Here is a 10093-nt window from a genome sequence, read left to right as displayed (position 1 = left end):
AGACGGATTTTTCAGGCGGAAATCCTTCTGTTTGTCCTGGGGGTTCGTCCTTTTTTTCAAGGAACTTTAATTTAATTAAAGAATGTGTTCTCAAACTTAATGCGTGCGGCATTTACGTGAAATCTGTACAGACCTGATATCCGGATCTCTCTATCTCTGTTGTATCTTTAGTTCTTTTTATTATAAACCGAGCGGGAGGTCTATGTGCTACTTGGAAAAATCTTCTCCGAGGTGGCTAGTTTATGGCCAAACAAGAAAGCTTCAATTCCCTGAAAGCCGCTCGTATTCGCTTCCATTCTGCTTGCGGACTGAGATAAAACTAATAAAACAGGAGATGAAAAATTTGGACAAAAGACGGTCGGACATACAACTTGTAGCAGTTGGTGTGTATTCAATGTCTCTAGCTTCTATCATTGACTAAGAGAATCTAGTACATTAAGTTACTTTTCACTTCTTGGTTTGCAAAAACTCTCCACTTTTGTCTTCATCTGGTATTTTGACTGCCTGAGCTGAACCCCCCCCCCCCCCCTCCCCTACTTTCCTCTGGCTCTCCATTTAAAGCCAAACATCTGCTAACGGAGACCTCTTGTAAACGGACACATCAGATAGACGCAGCAGATTATAGCTCCCTCAAGCGGATACCGGAGAAGCTCTCCGGCTCTTAGCGGTGCCAGAAGACATTGATGAAAGGTAGTCACAAATTAGTGAAGGTAGAACAGTCCGCTCGGCTGCGCATCGTTGACTATACGCTCATAGAAAACTCAGGCTCGTAGTGTAATTGTTGAATTGAAAATGGCAAACTATTTTCTACTTGAACTGACCAATCGTAGCGTGCGCAATTTCTTGAACATATTCTGTAAGCTCTGATGAAGGATAGCTTTTTCTATATGAGAAAGATCGAACAAAGTCGCGAGGATCCCAGCTATTTTACAATGCGTTAAGTTGGTCAAAGCTTGCAGGATGCAACGACAACTGTTTAGCCATTATCAAGCGTCGTTTATTCATTAACTACTAATACAGCTGACAAAAATTTAAGTTAAAAATATATAGCGTAAACCACTATCGAACACTATTAAGTATCGAGTATGTTTGTGGATGTCATGGGTTATCGACCAAGCGTGAGGTCAAAATGGCTGGCTGTTGGCCTAGTTCTTTTTTGAACGCAGGCAAGGTCCATAAACTCGCAAAAATAAAAAGAACAAGGTGAATATCCAGCCACCTTGAACGAACACGTTTGGTCAAAGGAGGATTCATTATATGGCATTAAGAACACTATTTTTATTGCGGGACACAGCGGGCAATCCCGAGCGGGCAAGGTAGTCCCGTCTTGCCCGCTCAGGTAGCCAATTACAGCACAGGATTTAGTTCACCTTGCCCGCTCGCGTAGCTAGCCGTTATAGTAAATTTAATTAAGGTAGCGCACGCTTGGCAGAATCTTATGATAAGCGGCGTCTGGGCGATAGCAGTAAGAACTTGGTCAAACAAAAGGTTTAATTGAGCAGTAAAATGGATCTTTATGAGCGTTAAAAAACTTGGTGCATTTCTTAGTCGAACTTTGCAAAACGAAATGACCAAATGCTGTATTTTATGGACAGCAATGAATTGCACATGCTTCTAGAATCAAGAATATCGTCATTCCAAGGAAAGAATCGCCATGCCATTCCATGCCAAGGTGAAAACAAAACAAACAAGACGATTTTAGCAATAAATTCCTTTTGTATGAACTAGCTAGAATTCAGTAATTTTGCCCTCTCTCAGGCCAGGCTTATCTTATTAACTACCTAACTCTTACCATACGATTTTTCAAACTTATTCAACACATATTCTCCAAACTTAAAAGGCTTATGAAGCGCCAGCCTTGTGCTTGAAGTTTTACCAGTGGTCTCAGTGGCTATGACGTCATCAAGGGGCTTGATGACGCAATCAAGTCCTGGCTGGAAAAAGAATGGTGCCGAGATTCGATGCTTTGATGTTGAGTTTTTAACTCGATGCATTGTGGCACGGAACTGACCCTCGGTCCAGGCCTCCACCACGTCACCAATGTTTACCACAAAAGTACCTAGGCAGGACGAAGGGAAAAAAAGCATTTGACTAATAGTATCTACAAGTCATTAGTTGAACCTCTTCGGTCTTAACAGTTAATTACTCAATTAAAAACATCTATTGAAACGTACGGACACGCCCAAGACAGTGATTTCATATTTTTAATATTTGAGAGAGTCAGTTATGCTAGGATTTGAGCCAGGATGAAACTTTTAAGCTTACAGTGACGCTTGTCGCGTGACCAGTGCAGGTAACGTGACTAGTGTAGTGTAGGTAAGGTAGGTAAAGTCTATTTTCGAGCCTAGCAATCCATCAGCACGAAGAGACTAGGAGTATTTCTATTACAACTCGTTTTTTCTCGTTTGTCTCACATAGAAATTAAGGCATTACCTTTCCATTCAACAACTTAAGTTCAATCAGGTTAAGTCCTGATGATTTTACCGTGTTGAAATAAACTTAACTACTACTACTATTATAATCAGTATAGTATTTTAGCTTGAGACAGTGTTTACAAGACATAAAAATGTCCAAGTATAAAAGGCATATTGTTAGATTGATACTTTTTGCTGAAATATTTGGTAAAGAAATGGAGAGTGCCGAACCTTTGCTAAATTTGTTAGGCCTTACATTTAATGGAATTAAGACCTCCTGCCAAAAGTATTTGTAAATATGTTACAATGTGCTAGGAAAATGCATAGATATAACACAAGATATATACGGAATCACTAAAAACGAGATAAACTAATAATAAAGCCAGGATCCGAGCAAGGATTCGAGCTAGGATCTTAATCCTAACCCTAACCCTAATCCTAACCTGAATCCTGGCTCTGATCCTACAACGCTCGGATCCTGGCTCGAATCCTGGCTCGGATCCTGGCTCGAAGTTTAGATATCTTCTCTAAAAACTGCTAGAGTACAAACTAATGGGTCCTAATGGAGGAAAACAATCAATTTCTGTCACGGCAATCGATATTTGGAAGGACCTTCCATCCTCGTTAAAAGGCTCAAGTGTGTTTGCATTTCCTGGGACATTAAAAACGTTATCTCCTGTTAGAACAGAAGTCAAGTAAATGTAAATATAAATGTAATTACGGACTGAGTTGAATAAGAAGAGATTTCACGATAAAGAAATCCACTCAGGTTTCTACCTGGAATGGGCGGAACGTCGATCCAGTCCCCAGTGCTTGTCTCGACCTGCAGTCCTCCCACGTCATCCTGCATTAGTAGCGTCAGCACACCATAATCCGTGTGAGGTCCCACCCCCCAAGAGTCTGACTCTGCAGGGACTGGTGGGTAGTGCCACAAAGCCAACAAGGGGAAGGGTGGGTTGAATTTGTCCTGGAAGTAATCGTCGTTCAATTGTAGGCCAAGAGCTAGACCTTTCATCATTGCATGCCTAAATAACGACAGAACAAAGCTCACGTCAGTTTAGCTGCAAAATGTTGAAAAGGTATACTGATGCCTTGTCTCTAAACAAATTTTCAAGGTCATGAGCTACAATCGTACTATAGAAAACTTAAGACTTTTCTAAAATCTAAAATTTGGCGAGATGTAAAAAGTCTGCGTGAAGATTTAGGGCGAAATTTCCAATACATTCGTCGGCTTCAGGTGAAAAATATGCGATCTTACGAGCTGTCATAAATGCGCGCGATTTCGCACACATTTTCTATCTTATTCACCAGCCAATTTTCCGCGTTATTGCATGAGAACAATTTGACGGAACTTTTCCATGGTCTACACTATTTTAAGACATAAAAATGACGCCACAAAATGTCCTTAACACTGTAGTGAAACCACTCGCCTAACGGCTCGAGTTTGACGAGGCACTTGCCTCGTCTTGATTTTAACTAAAGGGAAAATTTAAAACGAAATATGTTTAGTTGAGAAGAAAAACAATACCAGTTAAACAAGATTGATTTTTTTTCAAGAATTACCTTATAAAAAATGTTAAAAAAGAGTATCAGAGCTTCTAGTTCTCCAAATTTAATTTCCTGGAGGGCATGCCCCAGAACCTCCTAGGAGGATTTTGCCTCGTCTATGCCAATGCAAAGGTCTGGTAACGGCCCTGGGCCGGGTTGTTCAAACCACGATTAAGCTAATCCAGGATTAGCGTGCATTTTGATATCAGTTTTTCAACGTTCAGTGAGGTTTTTCTGTTAATATTCTCTGTCGTCCAGTTTAATTTGAAGTCGACTAATCTCAAACTCCACAAATCATAAGCAATAAAAACACTTTTACACACGAGAAATTGAACCCTCGATCAACTTTTAATCCTGGGTTAGTGTTAATCAGCTTTCGAACAACCCGGCCCTGATTTCTATTTAACAATTAGACTACGAGCCCGAGTTTTCTATGAGCAAATAGTCAACGAGGCGCAGCCGAGTTGACTATCGCTCATAGAAAACGAGGGCGAGTAGTCTAATTGTTTTAGTAGAAACTCTACAGGATTGCAGTCCAAAACCTACAATATTGTGCACTTTGAAGACAAAAATCAAGAAAATTCACCGCTTAATTAGCTACGCGCGCGCGACTGTTTTCTATCGGCGATTATAGTTCACCACTAAATTTTCTCCGATTCTGATTGGTTTAAATTGAACACGTGACGCGATAGTGCCCGTCCGCCGGAGGGCACTATCAGCCCATAGTGCCCTCCCGTGAAAAATGCCCGGATCGATAGTGCCCGCCCGTGACTGTTTTTTGTAAACAAGCTGCCTGCAGACAAAAAAACCCAACCAAATTCACTGCATTTAGTTGGTTTCTCGTCTGGTTTTGTTTCGTTTGTTAAATTTCGGCTTTCAATTGAGTTTTTTATCCTCAAAAGTAAAAATAATTCACGATGCTTGTTTTTGTATGTGCGCGCGGAAGAAAATTTAGTGGTGAACAATAAAGACAATAGAGTGTTTCTGTCTCGGGACTATCGGTCTGATAGTTGCCCCTTGGAAATTTGATGTTCTTAAAACTAGCATATTAGCCCTCGAAGCTTCGCTTCTCGGGCTAATATTTGTTTTAAGAACATCAAATTTCCGCGGGGCAACTATCAGCCGATAGTTCCTCGACAGAAATACTCTATTGTTAAAATAGAAATCAGTGGGAGAACCAATCAGATTCGCGGATTTCCAATAGAACACGGCTGAGTTTCTACTAATGTCTTTTAGAGTGTAGACCATAGAAAAACGTGGTCTCTTTTTTAGTTATCCGGTAAAAAGTGTTCTTCAGCCTTTGAACAACCCGGTCCCGGATTTATAAATTAGTATTAGAGCAGTTTTCCCTTGAGTGTCGAAAGTTAATTGCGTTTGCTTTGGTTTTGCATTGCTACGCTTAGTGATTGGCTTAAAACTCTCGCGCCACTTTCTCAGCCAATCAGAAGTAAAACCAAAACCAATCGTGACTCGCGCGCGCACGATTTCCCGCGCTTCGTGCCGGCTACATGTATTTGCTTTGAGTTTTGATTGGTTCACTGAATTGTCTGTGTTTTTTGTGATTGGCTAGAGTAATTACTTTGCTTTTGGTTTTGGTTTTGGTTTTACGACACTCAATTGAAAACTGCTCTAAATGTTCAAGCAAGCAACCGTGGACGACAATATAGTACACAAAATTTAGTCATTTACGTTGTATCGGTCTCTGCTTTTTAAATTCCTCAGTTTATAATTGGGTACTAGCTTCGATATATGTTAGAATAACCTGACACATTACCGCATTTGTTCGTTTCAATGTATTACCTGGAAGAAACAGGTTTTAAAGTCAAATATTACTCACCCCACCAATGACATTTTTTCCATGTACGTTCTTATGGTTGCCGCAAATCCGGGTAACTCTTTTTCATCCGGGAATTGATTAGCACCCATCATGGGATCGCAAGCAACAACATCCGGGTTATCCGGCCTGGATTCTGGGCCAAAGTAAATTCCTTCCTTAACGTCCACTTTGCTTGCTGTCTTTTCGGAACCTTAAAATGAAGACAGTTTTGATAGGTATGCCATTTATGTCATGTACATAACAAATGCTACCAGGAAAACAAAAACCTGGTGCAAAATGGTCAAGACACTCTTTATACCTACCTTATTGTTACTAATTTTCTCGGGACTTAATTTTTGATTGCGCGAAAAAAAGTTCTCTCAAACATTATCAGCGGGAAATTTAATACCTTGCTCATAAAGCCCTTCTATAACTTGATGTCAGTATACCATTACGAGTCCTTTGTACTCGTCCTGCATTTAGCTACCGTGTTCATGGTTTCTAGATCTTTCTCCAAATCATACAGCAGAGACAACTCGAATACATATGGTTGTATATTGTTGTGATTTGTGCATACGAACATGCCAAACTGTTTTTTTAATAGCCTTGTTCAATATCATTGTAATTATATATTTGTAAAATTTAAATATGTCGCGCTGTTTTTAAAACTACTTGTCTAGATCTGTTAAAGGGACACTGTCACCAGTTTCACTTCAAAAACTCAAAGAACCTTAAGACAGTATGGAAATTACGAATAGTGGTCCATGCAATTTTGTTAAAAATCACGATGCAAGTGTACTGAAGCGATAGACAAGTGTTCAATCAATCAATCAATCAATCAATCAATCAATCAATCAATCAATCAATCAATCAATCAATCAAGACTTTATTTAAACACGGTATAAAAACATAATTTTAAGTCTGAGCGAAATTTGCCTCTTTTATCTTCGCGAAATTAAGCTCCCGCGAAAATAAGTAACAATAAAAAAGGTACTGGTAAAGCCGAGTTTCGTTTATTATCGCAGACGCAGTCGATTGAGCCAAAATTACCCATGGCCGAGATCAAACGAGCCTGATATGCCGCCGATGAGTACTACTGGGACACCTTATACCCTGGCCTTCTAGGTCCTACCCCAAACCAGGAGCCTAACCTAACAAAAAACTCAGACGTAGGACGGGAGCCCATAACCCGGAGCCTTCATCTCGTATTAATTTATTTATAGAACTGATCTCCCGAGGATCACAATAAATAATGGCACACCGCCGCAATTGATTGTTGTCTCACCCATTTATTTCCAGTTCCTAAATAAGTGGCGAGAAATATTCAATACCAGTACCTTGTTGGATGTATCCACGGTATGCAGTGCTCCTCTTTAGGCTTATGCTGACTTTCTTGTCCATTGGCAGGTTGAAAAAATCTCTTCCGCATTTCATCACATCCGCCATCAAGGACTCGCTGATCCCGTGACCAGTAATGTAGAAACAAGACATTCCTTCACACGCCTGCTTCATTTGTGAGATAACATCGTGTACTTCTTCAAATCCGCCTGGCAAGGGAATGAAACATCTGTTTACAGTTTAGACAACATATTTATTTATGAGTTGAGCAGTTTTAAAAGCCATACACACCTGCACACATGAAGCCGCCGGCCTGACCTGCAAGATTTGGGTGTTAATTCTAGCTTGTGTAACTCCGGCCTCTTCATCACTTCACGGTAACAATTTTGGTTACCTCTTTGCCATCGGTGTTTTATTTTTTCTTGTACATTTCCTTTATTAGCCTTTCTCTATGCTGTAACTTTAATTTAAAAGCAGTACAATTCCTTCTCCTTTCCATAAAATAATCGCGGGTAACAAAGATTCCAAGAAATGAAGAGAGCGAGGAGAGAGTACTCTGATTAATCTCAAAGTAGACTCGTTCAATATTAAAACTTTTCAGTATACAGCATAGTTTAAAAAAAATGTATACGCAATACACACAGGGCCAAACTATGGATGGTATCTTGAAAGCAATCTGAGGCCGAATTGTTAAAATCTGCCAAAATAATACGAATAAAGGCACGAAAATCCAACATGTCTGAGAGCACCGAAAAAAGAGCGCACAAGCATTTTTTAAATATCGAGGGGGAAGGAAATATTTTTTTCTTAATTTCGATGGCCTCAAGCTCCGGTAGGGGTCATGAATGGTCCCTCAAAATGTCGCAGTGCTCGCAATGCTCGCAAAATTTCAGTGGGTGCTCGTTTGCTCGTGCTCGCACATTTTTACAAGTGCTCGCATGCTCGGTTTTTAGTGGAGGTAGGTTTTTGAAAAGTGCTCGTTGCTCGCAAGGCTAATTTTTGTCAATGCTCAGTCGTGCTCGCAAAGAAAAACACTGTGCTCGCATGCTCGCAAATGCTCGCAAAGACCATTTGATACCCCTTCCGGTTCCCGTTGCGGTTCTCGAAATTAACTGACTTTATCAATTAGTTAGTTCCGGAAGAGATTCAGGAACGGTTCGGATGACAATGACATCTAAGTCAGCGTCATTTTCATTGAACTGCCCTCTAACGTTTTGAGAGAGTTTTATTTTGTGAAAGCGATCTTGCGAATTTTTTTTAGTTAACTTCATTATAACCGCTCTGCTTTGTAGCAATAGCTTTCCCCGAATACTAACTACCGCACGAAAAGAAAAGCATTTTAGGTTATGTCCTCATAAACAACAACGAAAGGCATACGAGAATATGCGAACCTTTTCTTTAAAGGAATTATTTTTTCTTTAAGGGCGGCATTTTGCTACCTCGACCAAATAAGCAAGTAATGGCAAAAGACCATTGGCATGAATTTCTGATTTTTGAATAAAGAAAACCTCGACAACTTTAAATTACGGTCAACCCGCATTATTTTAATGCGAAATCCTTTTGTGAACGAAAAATGCAGGTCCAAGCTTTTCGACCGGTTATAGTGCGTTTTCTTTCGAACGTTTGGTTAACTAGAATACTGAGATTAACAAAGTGCTATCTTCTGTTCACCGACATTTTAACTAAGCTCTTTTTTTCAATCCCTTAGGCAAACGCTCAAGAAAACTAGACCCCACTATCTCATTAATTACCAGAACTCCGTGATCTTTTACATTGTCGGTACTAAACGCTTAAAATATAATTGAATTTCAAATTTTACAAATTAAAACAACAACAAAAAAAGCGAAGCGAGATGATATAATTATAACCAGTGAAATACATACCGTTAACCAAAGGTGAAATATCAATTAGTGGAATTTCCATGATCCAATGACAGCAAAACTCAGAGTTGTGGATTTTCTCAACGCTCAGGAATGAATGATGGAATTCTTGTTGTTTGCGGCATCTCTGTGAACACCGCTGACGTCATTGCATGAGAAGTCGGTGACGTCATTGCATAATAAATCGGTGACGTAATTGTTGTTTCTTGCGAAGTTCTGTAAATCTTATTTCCTGTGTGGAGTAAATGTCTGTTTGATTCACCAGCTAAAAGAAACAAATTGCTTTGACTCTTCTGCTATTTCTTTGATTGTTTTATAAGCTCCCTCTTAACTATAATTTCTGTCTGAATTCCTGCTAGCGATCAACCGTTAATTTCTCTTTACGTCAGTCAATAAATTGCCACGAAAACAGGAGAGGAGAATTAGAAAATCATCATCGTGTGTTTAATCTGGCGACAGCCCCCACCCCACCCCGAAGGCAAAAAGATCCCCAACTTTTCGGTTGCCAACTTGATTGTGTTTCTGCTCTACAAATACTAATTGCAAAACCATTATCTATGTAACCTCTGCTTTCCACAGGGGGCTTTAACATCAATTTAAAGATAAATAAAAGTAAATCTTACCAGCGTCCAATGTGGTTGGCTGTTGCGAGGTTTGAAACTAAAAATCAGGGGTTTTGGAGCAACCGAGAAAATTCGGAGAAACTCGGAATATCTGACCACGCCCCGAGAACGATAAAAGGAAAAGAGTTCCAAGCGATTTTCAAAGGGTTCTCGGCTCAAGATCTCGCAGGGCTGACACACCGTATTAAAAATATTTTCAAAATGGCGGCCGCACAAAAAAGGCTGTTTTTTATTGTGTTATTTCTTTATTGTTCTCTTATTGGACGTAATTTGGACATTCCCTAGTGAAACTTCTTATAAGAAATTCGAAAAAAATATTTAAGACCACCGCTACACTGTTTGCATGTGAACATCGTTCATGCGCGTTTTTTTCGTTTGAATGCTGGCGCGAGTTAGTGGACGCACAACGGGGGGGGGAGGGGGGGGGGAGAGAACAAGCGATAGTTGACAGATAAAATGAAGATCGTGCCATTG

The 10093-nt window shown here is 39.9% G+C and overlaps 1 protein-coding gene across 1 annotated transcript; it reads right to left on the bottom strand.

Moving 5' to 3' along the window:
- Positions 1-200: 200 nt before the first annotated feature.
- On the bottom strand, positions 201-7417 carry LOC144645834 (putative iron/ascorbate oxidoreductase DDB_G0283291). Its single transcript, XM_078505372.1, has 6 exons — positions 7408-7417; positions 7116-7325; positions 5800-5989; positions 3192-3439; positions 1793-2059; positions 201-319 (listed from the first exon to the last, which is right to left on the bottom strand). Exons 1-6 carry the CDS (start codon positions 7415-7417, stop codon positions 201-203), a joined length of 1044 nt encoding a protein of 347 aa, XP_078361498.1.
- Between the last annotated feature and the right edge of the window lie 2676 nt (positions 7418-10093).

This window comes from Oculina patagonica, chromosome 3 (assembly GCF_052425735.1).
Source record: "Oculina patagonica isolate OP01 chromosome 3, crgOcupat, whole genome shotgun sequence".
NCBI lineage: Eukaryota > Metazoa > Cnidaria > Anthozoa > Scleractinia > Oculinidae > Oculina > Oculina patagonica.
Note: the sequence above shows the minus strand (reverse complement) of the source record. Positions and strands in the feature narration are given on the sequence as shown.

Excerpts from the sequence above, each read along its gene's own strand:
- LOC144645834 (XM_078505372.1), bottom strand. Across the intron at positions 2,060-3,191 it reads CGACGTTCCGCCCATTCCAG|GTACTTTTGTGGTAAACATT; the intron begins GTAGAAACCTGA and ends CGTCCTGCCTAG. Across the intron at positions 320-1,792 it reads TAAGTTTGAAAAATCGTATG|TTTTATCTCAGTCCGCAAGC; the intron begins GTAAGAGTTAGG and ends CTGTTTTATTAG.